At 44.2% G+C, this 15,019-nt stretch overlaps 1 protein-coding gene across 4 annotated transcripts; it reads right to left on the bottom strand.

The window, feature by feature from the left end:
• Positions 1-2,651: 2,651 nt before the first annotated feature.
• CG8654 (uncharacterized protein) lies at positions 2,652-8,305 on the bottom strand. Of its 4 annotated transcripts, NM_001299695.1 has the most exons (6): positions 8,238-8,305; positions 6,726-7,007; positions 6,272-6,670; positions 4,844-5,249; positions 4,498-4,641; positions 2,797-4,435 (listed from the first exon to the last, which is right to left on the bottom strand). In NM_001299695.1, the coding sequence occupies exons 4-6, from the start codon at positions 5,236-5,238 to the stop codon at positions 3,466-3,468; spliced, it is 1,509 nt and encodes a 502-aa protein (NP_001286624.1). In that variant the 5' UTR covers positions 5,239-5,249; positions 6,272-6,670; positions 6,726-7,007; positions 8,238-8,305; the 3' UTR covers positions 2,797-3,465. The 4 variants fall into 4 exon arrangements, with proteins under 4 accessions (NP_001246442.1, NP_001286624.1, NP_611451.1 ...); NM_001259513.2 differs by lacking the exons at positions 6,272-6,670; positions 6,726-7,007 and having other exon boundaries at positions 2,652-4,435; NM_137607.5 differs by lacking the exons at positions 6,726-7,007; positions 8,238-8,305 and having other exon boundaries at positions 6,272-6,477.
• Between the last annotated feature and the right edge of the window lie 6,714 nt (positions 8,306-15,019).

Here is a 15,019-nt window from a genome sequence, read left to right as displayed (position 1 = left end):
TGTGGCCATATTCGATGATGAAGCCTAGCTACTTAATATGCAACTAGCGGCCATATTGAATCATCTGAGGGGCCGGCCGCCCGTGGTTTCTGTCATTAATGAGTTTGCAACAGTACAGAGAAAAAACTATAAATATCAAAAACAAAAATGTGCATTAACGTATCCTTATTAATTAATCTCTGCCTTTTATTAACATTTTAAAGTTAAATAAGAAGAAGTTTCCACATACAACAATTATTTTAAGAAAATTGTTGATAAAATACACACTTAACCTTTAACGATAATTTTCTAAATTTTATATTTCTTAGTTATCTTGGTTCTATTTACTTGCTTGATTTTTTTTCTGGCTGTCCTTAAATTAAAGTGTTGCTTATTTTGTCCCAGTGCAACTTGTAGCTGGGGAAATGCCCATGCTGATAAGGCTGAGCCACAGTCACGTAGATATGATTTAAAAGAAATCATACATTAAATCGCTGGACTGAACGACGGCACGTTTAATTGCGGCCGATAAGGTGTTCCGCGGAATCCTCCGTCTGGAATACCCACACCCATTACCACCATTACCATCTCCATTCCGCTGCCCCATCCAAGTACTACTCCCATTGCCCGGTCGCAATTAGTCAAACGAATTTGTAGCGCCCAGCTGAGGAATTAATCAGAAGTCGTCGCCGTTCGCTGCTCGCATTTCAAATGCAAAATGCGTACGCTAAATTACGGCGAACTGTGAGCCACAAAAGCCTAGGCATTTTTCAGCATGTAAAGAGCCGGCTCGGCTCCTTTGTGGCCAAAGAAGTTGGCCCCTTCCAGAGCTCATAGCTCTGAGCTCTGAGCTCAGACCTCAGATCCCAGTCCAAGTCCAAGTCCAAGTGTCGTTTCCTGGCAGATGATGATGACTCGTTTTGGCGTCGTGCTCGCTGGCGCGTCCACATTTGAATACTAATTGCATTTGGCCCGGCTCATAGTCCGCCAATCTCTTTTTGCCGGTCTTGCGGTATATATGATAAACAACAAAGCGCGTCATTTTGACATTTCCCTGCCTTATGCGCCCACGTTGCCACCACACCGCCTTGGAGTCTGCGATCCGAAACTCCCACGATTCAGGCCAGTTTTGAGCTTCATCCTCTTGCTCATCCGCATCCTCGTCTCGAGCCAAAACTGAAACTCAGGCTGAGAGCCAAGCCAGCTCCTCGGTAATCGCAAATAGATATGCCGCTCAGATAATGATCGTCTTGTCGGTTGGCTTGCTTTGAACTTAAATGGGTTTTGTCTCCGTGCTGCTGCTTCTGCCGCTTTTGCCTGTCTGCGGTTTTGGCCCGGCAAATTTGCCATGTGCTGTTGGCCAAAAGGTTGCCTCTCGTTGCATTTTTGAGTGGCAGTTTTGCCTTAACAGCTCAGCTCAAGTGTCGCGTTTTTTGAATGGCTGAATATGGCAATCTATAACCCTGTTGTTGCTGTTGGCATACCCTTTGTTTATCAACAAAATGAGTCATTTCCGCGGCCCTTTTACCTTTTTTTTGAATATTCTGTTCATAACTTTGTATATTTCATTAGGACCAATGTCTAATTTATATTTATTGTAGTTAATTGACTTCATGATTTTATTACTATATGCAGAAATACCTATACAATTATTAAACAATCTTAAACTTTGCAAAAAATAATTATATCTTATACCGTTTGTCTCTCAGGGACGGTTTGAAGTAACACTATGCCGGAGAGCTTTTGTCTTTTTGGGGCTACTGAGGCAATTAACTTTTATGGCATTCCCCTCAGCGCTGTTTGTCGCCTGTTGCTCCTTAATAGCTACCAGAATATCAACAAATTGCTTCGAGTCGATGGGAGCGTTGTGGGAGGAGCATTGGGGGATGGGGATTTCAGGCAGGGCGCAATGAATAATCATCGAGCGACTACAGTGATGCCGCTCTGACCATTCATTTGGCCACATCTCACAGCATCAGCGGGCGGCTTTGGGGAGCTTCAATGCTGCAAAAATGCCCGGTAATTATCACTGAGACACGCCGCCGCTGATTAAGTATGCGACACCGCCAGTCGGTTCGAGGAACCATCCAGCTAGGAGCTCCTCTTGAATTCTGACAGTTTGCGTACTGCTGACATGACAACCTGCCAGCGCCGATGACGCTAAAAACTTGGCCCGTTCTGGACATCGGTTTCGAACCCAGTCCGAATCCGCAATTGCAACTGCAGCTCCGGGCTGAGTGGCGATGCAGTTTCGAAAGATTGGGCACCGCTTTGTGTTGCCAAGTGCCGACGACTGATTGCTAGATGCACGGAAACAAATTTCGTACAGAAAATATTAAAGAAATCAAAATAGGTGTTCGAAACATCAACTCTTCAAGTTTTTAAAATAAAATCATTTTAAATAAAGTCAAATTATCCTACATCAATGATTTCTTTAATGTTCAAATTTGACTAGCATTTAACTTTTTATAATCAACTATTTTTTTTTTTTCTAATATAACCAAGTACATTTTCACCTATTTTTTCTTCGTGGAAAAGGGATGTTGAATGAGGAGCGAGGATCCGAGCCAAGAGCCGCATACAAATGAGGCGTACCCAATGTTGACAATGAATATTAACCTTGAGTGGTGCCCCAGCCGGTTTTTGCCTGGCCAAGGTCATCTCATCCCATCGCGATGCCAGAGGATGTGGATGCGGAGATGGTGTGATGAGATGGTTGCCGATAATTGCCATGGGCATCGACTGGAGTCGACCTAATGGAAACGCGGTGAATGTCATTCGCGTTGATGTGTGTAATCGATTCTGCAGAGTTGTTTTATTAAATGAAATGCTAAAATGCAATTTATTCGATTCAAAATTACATTGCATGGCTCTTAAACTATTAACGTAACAACCGAATAAATGTTTCATACGACCTTGATGGTACAGATTTCTCGGGACTTATAGCGACAGCTGATACAAATATCTCAGATTGAAAGCCTCGTGTTTGCCCACAGAAACTTTATGAGATGCACTTCGATCCGGAGAAACAGTTTCCACTTCTACTTGAATTCTACTATATAATTTCATTGGTCTTAGCTGCTATCGATTGGGTTCACATGCGAAGTTTGCATTCACAGTCACTTGGCTGGTTTTCCAGTTAGCTATTTGGCTGCTTTGCACCTCGACATTAAGGCAGTTGGAGAACAGCTACGATTGAGACTGGATTCAGACTGCTAACCCAGTTTTAATAATCACGAAGTGGAAGTTACTCCGCGGTAATTACCTTTTGCATTCGCTAGATTTTTCAATTTTTTTTTGCTTTTCGCCTTTTGTTTGCGGCACGAACGGCAGTTTAGCTTTTCGGTGACTGACATATCGCATCGTATAAATCTCAACTTAAGTCGAAATTTAATAATTTTAGAGCCCAGGCATTAGGAGTTTTGCTGGGCTCGAAAATTTTAAATTCTCGCCTTGCTACACCGATGCAACACTGGGAGAAAAGCCCTATGCCTGGTCCTTCTTTTTACGCCCGAATGTCTCTCCGTCCTCCAGGGTTTCCGGCAGTGGAGTTCCACGTGTCTCCGGCAAGAAAATTGTGCCGAGCATTGCCAGAATGGAGAAAATTCCAAAGATCAGGGGCGCCACCCACAGACCGTATGCAGCCAGATCGACGATGAGCGGAGCAACAATGGAACCTATTCGACCGACCATCGAGCAGAGACCAACCCCACTGGAACGCACAACCGTGGGAAAGAGCTCTCCGCCGTACAAGTAGACATTCGGAAAGGTGATTGATGCGCCAAAAAGTCCAATTGTGGCGCAGGTCACACGCACAGCCTCTGCCTGAGTAGAAAGGCATGCCAATAGGATTAAGCCCAAAGCACTGCATCCATTGGAAAGAAGCAGGGTCTTCTTGCGTCCGAGGTACTTGGTCATGAGCGCACAGAGGCATGTGCCTGGAATGCCCACTCCGGCGGCGATTGCATTGCTGATGAAGATGTTGCCGCCCAGCGCGGAGACATACTGAGCGGTGCCGTAGTAGACCATGCAAACCACTAGCCAATTGTTTGCCATGAATATGGTCTTTATCCGCATATAGGGTGTCCGGAATAGATCCACGACGGTGCCTTTTTTGACCGGCTGGCGGGCTGCCAGTGCCCCATAGGCAGCTTCGATCTCCGGCCGAATCGTTTCCGTCGGAGCCTTATTACACTTGGCGATCTTCTCCAGAATCTTTATGGACTTGTCCAGCTTGCCGGTGGTAAAGAGCCAGCGTGGCGACTCGGGAACCAGCCAAATGTAGATCACGAACACGATAGAGAAAATGGTGATGCTGAACTGGAACCAGCGCCATTCTCGAATAAAGTAGGCAAACAGGGCCAGGGAGGCGTGGCCGATGTTAAAGGGGATTTGGTAGAGAATGGCTACCATTTCGCGCTTTTTGGGTCCCACGATTTCCATCAGCAAGACGAAACTGCGGATGGGATTAGTCATTTATATTACTGGGAATATCCTTGGTAGTGCCTTTACACCCACCTGGTGGTCATCGTTCCCGCCGTGGCCACAGCCACCAGGAACCTAAAGAGGCAATAGAACCAGTAGTAGGGGGATACGCAGACGATGAGGCCAGTGATCAGCTGCATGAAGCAGCACGTCAGGAAGGCAGGGCGTCGTCCATACCTGGGAATTGAAAAATTCTATAGTAGGCGGACTAACTCAAAAACAGAAAAATTGTTTTAAAACTAATAAATAGGTGTTCGCTAATGGTCCACCAGTTAATCTAGTGGTTTAACTAGTAAGCCAGCAAAGGCTCTATTTTACCGACTTGCTTTCAGGTTTCTTTTAGCATAAGAAAACTTATTAATAATCTTGAGATACTCACCGATCAGCGAACATGCCAAACAGAATACTCCCGAACAAAATGCCCAGCATGACGATACTTTGGGACAAGCTAGCCAGCTGTTTGCTTTCGCAGGTGAGATTCCACTCGGTTATGATGGTGGATTGGAAGACGCTAGTGTCGAACTCGGTCTCGGAGCATTCGTCACTGCAGGGATCCGTGACGTTCTCTGTCTTGCAGGATAACGGCGTTGGTGCTGCGAGGAATATGTGGCCGAGGGTGTGCCATCCCGTGCCAAATTTGCACAGTAGAACGATGAAGAAAAAGAATAACTGGTAGCGCCGGAAGTCGCCGATCTGCGAAATTATCGGATCACCTGTCTTGGTGACGGGTTTCAGTGGCTTTGGAGCCTTTGGATCCTGCGGTCGATCGGCCATGTTGCTGAAAACTAATGATTTTTGGCTGTCAGTCAAAAAAAAAGTGTATATTTTGAGTGTTTGTAAAATATTCTAAATTTGTTTTTTTCAGTGCAGTGGCCTACCAAGCCGACTGGTTTCTTAGTGGGTGGACTTTCTCAAATATTTGCCGGCCTCAGAGCAAATTGGACATATCGACCGGTGCGGCTCAGTGCAGACTGGCGTGAAATATGGAACCCGGGCAGATGGAGATTTCGTTTGCGACCGGCCACCAGAGAACCGGTTTTCGCGGAGAGAGAGCTCCAGTCTGTGGCAGCGTGACAAGTTGGAGCTCAAAGACATAGCAATCGGCGGGGCTGGGGGCATTAGCACTTGGCCGCTTGGATCCACCGCCAAAATGGCATTTGAAAATAGAAATAGGAGTACGGCCTCCATGCGCCGCTGCAGTTTGTCAGCCCAAAAGGCCAAGAGACTGGGGCTAAGACGCTAAACTTTTACTCTTTAAGTAGGTAAATGAAGTTGGCTGCCTGGTTAATTGAAGGAAGGTGCGCCCGGGGACCCGGCCCGATGATGCTGGGATCTAGCTGGCAGATTAAGCCATTGTCTGCCCGCAGATAACCGAACGAGCCCCAGTTACCCATTAAGATGGCTTAATTAAGGAAGCACTGCCTCAGTGAAAGTTGAACCGGAGAGAGAGACGAAGGTCTGAGATTTCTGGTCGGAGATTCCGCCACAAGTTCCCACGGCAACGACAACCTGTCTGGCGAAGGCATTTGGCGCAATCGTCAGTGGCTGGCAAAATGTCACAACAATTGCAAATAAATTATATATGCAAATTGGCTGGCCAATGAATGACAAAACGCAGCGTTATAATACGATCGCCACATGCTAAATCTGGCAAGACACAAAGCGCTCACTTGGGAACTAAACAAATGCCCAATGTTTAAAGCAATGCCATTGTCTGCATTCATGGCATTTGAATGTTGTCCTGCTCATTTCAATTGCGATTAACATATTTTACCTCATTTATATATGTGAGGCAAAAAGCACTTACCTAAAGAGCCGATTTAAATGGCAATCAAAACAAAAACAGTTATAAGTAGGTCGAAACCAATTCTATTTATATTAAGTAATCGGAACTTTTCGGGGGCTTGTCTACCGCCCGAGTTATATAACTCAGCAAGTTGATTGATAATACTCTGTTCGCAATCTCGCACTTTTTGAACTACGTCTGGTGGGCTTCGACGCTCTACTATCAATGGCAGAAAAATCTCATCTTGTCTCGCCGGATGAGAAAAGCAACTGAGATGGCGATAAAGTCGTGTGTACTTTAATCCCAGATGATAAGAGGCGTTCGACAAGCGTCGCGAATATGACAAATAATGCCAAATGCCCTGAACTTCTGGCCAACTTGTGCGAGATAACACGTATATATTGTTTACCTGCAGAAAGCCTTTGGGCAAATGTTAATCATATAATCAGTTGAGCACACATTCAGCTTAGCCTACCTTATAGCTCCTGTATTCCAAAATAGATGATGTTTTGTATAAATTAATAGAGATGTCTCGCCGTGAATCCGATAGCTGATCACAATGAAATCCAAACATAATCACGCAGTGTTCATCAGTTTAGCACGCGTTTATCAAACTCCAAAATGTTTGGTTTACCCATGATATTGAAAGTCCAAATATCAATAAAGCGAGTCGCATTGTTGACTTATTTGGCAAGACGATAATTGAGTATAATTTTAGTAATATTTTTAGTTCCTAAACGTTTCCTGTAGATACAAACTTTTGATTTGTGCAAATCAACTTATTAATATGTTAAGGTAATAAATTATCCTAAAAAGACACATTTTAATTACACGTGACTAATTTTTAAAAGATGTATTGATGTTAAGAGCTACCAGTTCAGTAATGTATTAATATAGTATATATTAACGATGTGTTGTATATTTTGTATGAGTCACATGCTATTTTGAAGTTGAGAATTCCACCAAATATTTACTATACCCTTTATTAATATTATTTATTTATTTATTTAAATCTGAAACTAAAATTTCAAGGCCCAGCCGATATACTGTGTATTTGCGAAACTAAATCCATTTAAATGGCCCCGTTTAATATTTACATTTGGTGGGCTGACAAGTGTTCTAAGCCGATTTCAGTGCCCCGAATGGGCCGGCAAGCGGACTGTTTGGGCCAGATATTTTCCAGGGGATATATATATGGCCCGGCAACGCTCCAATTAGCACACAAAAGGATTACAGGGGAAATGCCAAATTTCTGGCGCTGCACAGAGAAGCACTTGGCAAGGCCAACAAATGTTTTGGGCCGGCTTTGGAGCGCTTTGCGGTTTTTCTTCCATAATTGCCGAACGGGCTAGGTCCGAACAGGCCAGGTCCGAGCTGAACTGAACTGAAGTGGACAGTGGTCGAGTGGACGAGGATTGCGAGGAATCCACTTGAGGTCCAGCGAGCAAATCAAGCGGCAGGCATTTAATTTCAAACTGCCCCCTCATCCGAACACACCATGGTGCAATCAAAATATTTTATAGGTTGGCCATAAAGAAATTCATAAAGCGAACGGCAGCAGCAGAATCAGCAGCAACTGCAACTCTGCCAATTCATACGAAAATTGCTAACTCAGCGCTCACATATATCATTTTTATGCGCGGCCACGCCCCTTTCAGCTCGTAGTAAATTGACAAATGCAGCGCGCCAAGTCTGTGAGATGTCTTTGCCACTATTTAAGGTCTTTCACGAGGGGATCGAGGTGGAGTTGGAGGTGGAGCTGGATGCTGCATGGCAATGAAAAAGCGCACCGAAAACTATGAGCAACGCTTAGCGAAATAAAAGTGCTTGTAATATGTAGTTAAAATCCAAGTAAGGCGATTAATGCGAGAGCATGGCGACTGGGAGATGCTCTCCAATGATTATCTCAGAAACGAAATAGATAAATATTTAGTGAATTTTAAGACTTCTAATAACAAGGTAGAGAAATTTCAAGCGGAAAACTTACCTGTGCCAAGACTAGCTCCTTTCTGGATCAGCACTTCACACCTGCCAAGTGTTCGCTTCCAACTGCGAAAAATCAATATACTCACCTTACTTTATAAATGGAAAAATTGCCAAACCACCCTTGAAGCAGAAACACACCTTAACCTGCCTGTTTACTTATCGAGCATCTGCCTGTCTGTCTCACTGCAATTAGCTACCTGAGTGAAGGGAAAATGCATCAAAGTGTTTGAAAGTAATGAAAGTACGTGTTTCATTCATTAGAATTATAAAAGTATGCCACACCATATGATTAATAATATGGATACTCGTACACTTTTTGTATCGTACACTATTATATCATCTTCTTTACTTTATTAGCTTAGATTGCTGAAATGCCCAGTCTGAGATTGCAGGGTATGCGTTGTGAGAAGAAGCAGCTAGAAACAAAGAGCCGCATCAACGGTTTTGGCTCTGGTTGCCTTGGCTTTTTACCCCGTCCGTCCTCTGTAATCGCCCCTTAGTTCTTCTCTAAATCCTCTTTGATTAAGTGCTCAGTCTTTTATGTGGAGATTTTTTAATCGTTACCTCGTCCTCCCAGCAACGAGGAGGACCGCAGTCCGCAGTCTGTTGTCCGAAGGGCGTCCATGTGACCATGCCCCGTAGATTAATCGCTAATCTGTCCCTAGAGGGCGTACTGACATTTTTAAAAACTGCGCACTGTCCAGCAGAGCCAAGGAAGCTGCCTCATGGCTGTCCACTTCATCCCGGGCCATTTGAAGATGTCTTTGGTTTTTATTGTCGGACGGCACTTGGGCACTTCCATCATTCCCATTCCCATTCCCGTTCTCGTTTTCTTTCGAGGATCCGTAGGACTCGCATTCGGACCACGATTCGCACCTCTTATTCAGTGCCTTTTCAGCCGCCCTTTTTGGCTTTATAAATAAATTAATAAATTTTAGCCAGCATTAATTATTGTGCTGCTTGGTCGGGTGCGCAGATTAATGTTTTAATTTCGCTAGCCTAGGCTTCGATTAATTTATGCGCGCCCTGTTTGCAATTTGTGCGCCATTTTTTGAGTAATTTCGCCTGGCCGGGGGCGATAAAGTGCATTAACATGGAATGCGGCTGCCGCTGCGGGCAGCTAAAATTGTTAATTTCGAAGCATCATAAAACGCGGCGATATGTTGCAGTTTCGTTGCCGGGCCCCTTTCAATTTACACTGGACGAACTAGCCGGTCGTCCTAATGTGTGTCACATAAATCAGCGGACGGCTCATCCAATGCGGCTGCCCATTTCGGTGGTTTCGGGGCTAGGGATTAATCCCAGAAGCTGGTGGGGTTGATGATGAGCGGTCTGCCAACACTTCACAGATTGATGAGTGACCTGATCATTAGTTGTTGGCCGACTAGGTCGTTGCTGCTTAATCGGTTGAATACTTCGTTAAGACCAGATTAAATTCAGGTTTTTATCGCACTTAAGTCATTTATACACTAATCACTTTCAGGAAAAGTATTAGGTTACCCATTAAACAATTTTTAGTTAATGAGCTTTATACCTATGAAGAACCATTTATCCAGCTTACTAAATATGGAAGTAGAAACAGTATGACTACTAGTTCAGGGTTCATAGAAACTTTTGGTTTTTCAAGGTACATATGTAGGTATCGGTTCTAATGAATTTGATGGCCAGCAGCCTTGTCGGGCCTTGTGTTACCTGATTTACGCGTGACGGGCACGCAAATCGAGGCGTTTAATTTCCGCCGCCGACAGCAGTTCTCACCGCAGCCTGTCAGTCAGCTGGGCAGCTGTCATAATACCGCTCAGCGAACCACCACCCACGACCGCCGATGACCTCCGACCCAGGAGTACTGATTCTCGGGGCTGTGGCAACATCAACCTCTTGGATGGCAGTAGACCAAAAGGTAAATAAACCCCTTGCCAGGGCCGCAGCTTTATGCATAATTAGCTTTTGCCGAGCGAAACACTGGCTCCGTGCGAATGTTGCAAAGTTTTAATTTATGCCTAGGTTGGCGGGAGGAATCGGTTATAGTTTGCCGTTCAGTTTGCTTTACAAACTGCATAAGCAAACATATTTTAATTTAAGGTTGTGTTTACATGCCGCTCTGTGGCACGCTTCAAGTCACACAACACGGCAGCAGGAAGCACTACTACAGCAACAGAAACAATAATAAGGACAGGACCTAGGACAACGGAAATAACAGGATCAGCAAGCCCACCCAACACTCGGCTACAAAAAGAAATCTCAGAGCAGTTCTGTAGTAGTTCGGCAAAGCTCAGATGTTAAATAAATAAACAATCTAATTTAAAGTACCCAAAATGTGTGCTGATTTTCTAACTGTAAATGGAGAAGCGTTTATATTTTCTAAACCTTTAGCTTGTTGATCAGTGTTCTTGGTTCGGGGCCGTAAACGCATTCAGTACATTATCGCCAGTGCCATATCAGACACAAACATTAATGCAAACAACAATATTTGCTTAAAATTGGCTCCGCCCTGGACACAAGGGGGCACCAACCGATATCGGGGGCGGGATTGCCGATGGCAAAAGAAATAAGGGGTAACATGTGTTTTACATGAGAGAACGGACTGGAGTTGAGCCACTGGACGACATGTTTGCTGTTCAATCAGTCGTTCAGTTTATGGATCCCTCGAATCCCGATTCCCCCTATATTCCACCCTATGTGCTGCATACTGCATGCTGTTTGCTGCAGCCCCGAGTGTGCAACTTCACAGCCTTGTTTACTCTCCAGTTTGTTTTCGCTGCTGCTGCCGCTCGGCACACTCTGCATTGCGTATACGCCGCGTTTGCTGTGGCTGCCCATTTTGCACCTGACATTTGTGCACTGCCTTTGCTTTGGAGCTGCATCAGAACTTTATGCAAATGCAGCCAAATATTTTGAATGGCCCCAAAACGCTTGCCACTTTTTCCCATACGTGAGTGCGAGCCCCACCTCTCTTTGGTTTTGTGTAGCGAAAACTGTACCTACATGCATGTCTGCTTGCAACAAAGAAACCAGTTCAAGTGCCAAGGCCTATTGTTGGTCTCAGCAAAAGAGTTGCTTTTTGCCGTTTGTAAGCAGAAATTTAAGATTTATGTGAGAAATTAAGCAACACATAACTTAAAGTATCAACAGATTGGTATTTATTTTGGGCAAACTTTTATGTGATTTCTAATTAAGTTAATATTTCCATATATATGGTGTGATTATGAACCCGATTATTTAAGACAAAGCCAGAGGTTTTATTAGCCATTAAATTATATTTATTAAGTATAAATAAATCTGTTATTCCTGTGAGTTTATTGAAACGCTTTAGTAATATATAATCAAGAATTCAGTCATCTTATAAACTTATTTGCTGTTCCAAATGAAATCTCTCTACCGGCAGATAATTGTTTGCAGCTTTTCTGTTTTCCATAAATAGGTGCTCTGACAAGAAATTGGCGGAGAGCGGTACAGTACACGGATGGCAAAGTGCCCAACAATGATTTAATCCCTTGTTCGGGCAAAATGCATTTTAATTACGCGCACACAGCGAGCAGTGCACTTTAGCATACTTAACAGGGCCACTTGGTGAGATTTTACGGCTCCTGGATGCCGGCACTCTAACTATCCTCCTTTTCGGTGGCTGCGGGATTTTAAAATGCATTCATTTGTGACACTTGATGTAATTTGTTAGTGCGGTAATTACATAAAAGTGCAATGGCCAAACAATCACACACTTAAAAGCCTTTCCCCGGGGAAAGGCAGAAGAAATGCGGATGGAGCAGGGAGCAGATTGGGAGCACTTCCGGTGCATGCGTGTGTGCGAAATCGCATTAAAATTAATGTAATTTACAACAATGACCATTAACTTAAATTAGCGATGAAATGCAGTGGCTTCTCCCAAATGGGCGTGGCTGGGCTGTGGCGCGTCGGTGGCGTAGGGGTATTCCCGCACATGTCCTTGCGGCATGTGTGGCATGCAGTCACGTGCATTGCAGTCCGGCATTTTGGCCAGTGTCCCGTTGTCGTTGTCTGGTCAGTCAGCAGCCTTTGTTTTCAAACAGGCGCCAAGGAAACAAATCATTTGCACACACACACAATGGAGTCCTGTCCCTGCCCCCAGTCGACCCCTCCCCCGCCGTTGCCATGGCCAACAAATTAACGACCATAAAGCGATTTTCAGCGGGCGGCAGTCGTCGTGAGAAGGGGGAAATTTACGAGCCAGTTCGCAGTGTCTACTGCCGCCCCAAAAATTATAGCGTACATAAATTGTTAAATGCGAAATCCTTTGATTTTAATTACGCTGAGAATTTTTATTGCCAGACATGCGGATGCCGAACTCGGACTTTTGCAGCATTTTCCAGCTTCCGGTGCTCCTGCCTTTGGCCGAAGATACTTTCCTCTAGACGGGCAAATTAATTTTAATTGTGGTTTGGCTGACGTAATTAATTGCAAGTAAAAGAAGGCAAGAAGGAAGAGAAAAGAAATTCATCTAAAATATTCGGCGTGCTTGACGGCCTATCAAAACAAATCAAATGAAACGCATATTTCTGCTTCAATTAATGGAATTAATTGAAATTTAATGAACTTAATTGTTATGCGGCGCCCGTAAGCCTGCCTTACCTTTTCACCTATAGGCCTGACTCGGTTTACACGGGAAATATGCAAAACGGTGGAGCGGAAATGGCAATGGCTTCCAAAAATGGCGGCGAATCGAAATCAAAGGCGGCGGCAAAGTACTCAAAGCATTTCCTGTGCTGAAAATTTAATAAAGTCCCCTTCGAGGCGCAAAGACAAAATGGCCACGCGCCTGTCAACGATTCCCACAGGAATCTCTTGGCAAGACTCCTCTTTTGGCCCCCTCTGTTCTCAGCTCGCCCGGTTGCCGTGGCATCTTTTTGCCAGGACCCTTCCCAGGACCACCATCCTCCATCCGCTAAAAATATATGTAGCTTTCCCTCGGGTCGCAGGCATTTTTCAATTTCTTGTGATTTTTAGTATGGCCGAGCAAATGAAAAAGTCTCAACATTTTAACAACGTATTATGGCTAAGCAGGATAATAACACTTGGACTTCCTTTCCGTCCTGTGCGAGTGTATGTGTGACAGTATCTGTGTACCGAAAGTGTCCTGCCAAGTGTGTGTGTGCAAGTGCAAACAAAGCTGAAATAAAGATACTTCCGGGCCGTGACCAGTGACAAGCACTTTAGTTGCGGCCAGCGGACAATGGAATCGGATCTGGGACCCCAAACGATTGGAGCTGGGAACTCGGAGGATTTTCAGCGTAAATTCCCAAGGAATTTGGCCAGCAATTTATTCGCAAAATTTACAAGATTTTTGGGAGACCAGAATATCTAAGCAATTTGTATTATCCTATAAATTTGCTGGTTAAAGTGCAATGTAATTTTTAGCTAAGCCTTAGAAGAAAAAAATTAGTCTCCAAAATGGGGCTAATTTAAATTTTTAAAAATGTTGAAAAAAAAACAGCAGTATAAAAAAAAAAAAAATCAAAATTTTGATCAGGCAAACACATGAAATTAAAAAGAATTTCTTGTTCTCAGAGCCTCGACCATTTTCTAATTTGTTGATTTTTCGTTAAGTTCATTGTTTGGCTCCTTTGCGCTTAACTTTTGTTTAGGCTAGCGGAATTCCTAGACGCCAACTTGAGTTGGCCCGACCGTTTGTTTGAGTTGGCCGGAGTGTGTGAGTTTTTTCTTCTCGAGCGCTTTTTTTATGAGCTGCCACGAGGATGCAGGACTTTGCTGGTCAACACTACACAAATTGTTGATGTGACCGGGTCCCGTGTCCTTTGTGTATGTTTGTTGTTGTGCGTCATCATCTTCTTCTGCTCCTAGTGGTTGTTTGTTGCTGGCTCGTTCATTGTGTTTGCACCATAAATCGCTTCCGTTTATGTTTTAGAGCCACACAATGGCATGGCCAAGTTGGGGGCATCGGGAGCGGAAGAAGGCGGCTAAAAGAGGAGCCACCCTGATCACTAGCGTAAACAATAAAGTTTAAAACAACTAAGCAAGATACAAAATGTTCTACGGAATTTCATTTCGGACGGATGCAGTGAAGAAGTCAGAACACTCTTTGACGCACCTATGTAATAAATTTGTTGTTTACATTGTTTATCTTAATTTAACAAATTTAAAATATAGCAACTATTTTATTTTATATTAAAAATAAATTAGACATTCTTAAAGACATGACATTTCTTGGAACTTGGAAATTAGGAACCTGATAACTATTATAAGCTACCTCTTTTTGATAGCAGAAGTTTTGCAATCCTGAATCGCCCTTAGTTATTTTCAGTGTGATTCATTTTGCCCGGTTCTCTATGTGTGTGCTTTATAGCCATGGCTCGCTTCACGCTTTTGACCATGTGACCAGCTAGCCGTGTCAGTCATTTTGAGCGCCGTTCCGCTTTTGTGCCCCCGGAGAAGAACAAATCTCATCTTTGTGTTTGCCCCATCTCAGCTCCCGTCTCGCTCACACCTCCTGCGCCGTCTCGCTTGCTCGCATTATCATTGTCCACGCCCTGGACCGGCATGAAATAAGTTAGTCCTGGGCAAACGTCCTGTCCCCGGACACGCAATGGCCCAGCTCATGTTGACTTTTCCTATTTTAAGTCCGTTTATTTCTTTTACACTTGCTCCATCTTGGCGCTCGCCTCGCCGCGTCCCCTTCGCCATTCTCTGACCTTTTCCCGTTGTTGTAGTTGGTGGAAAAGTTTTCCACTCGCCTGCCAAGTGCCAGGAAGCAGAGCAGCGGCAACAATGCCGTGAAAAACTGTGTAGTGC

This window comes from Drosophila melanogaster, chromosome 2R (genome assembly GCF_000001215.4).
Source record: "Drosophila melanogaster chromosome 2R".
Classification (NCBI taxonomy): domain Eukaryota; kingdom Metazoa; phylum Arthropoda; class Insecta; order Diptera; family Drosophilidae; genus Drosophila; species Drosophila melanogaster.
This window is presented reverse-complemented; position numbering and strand designations above follow the sequence as displayed.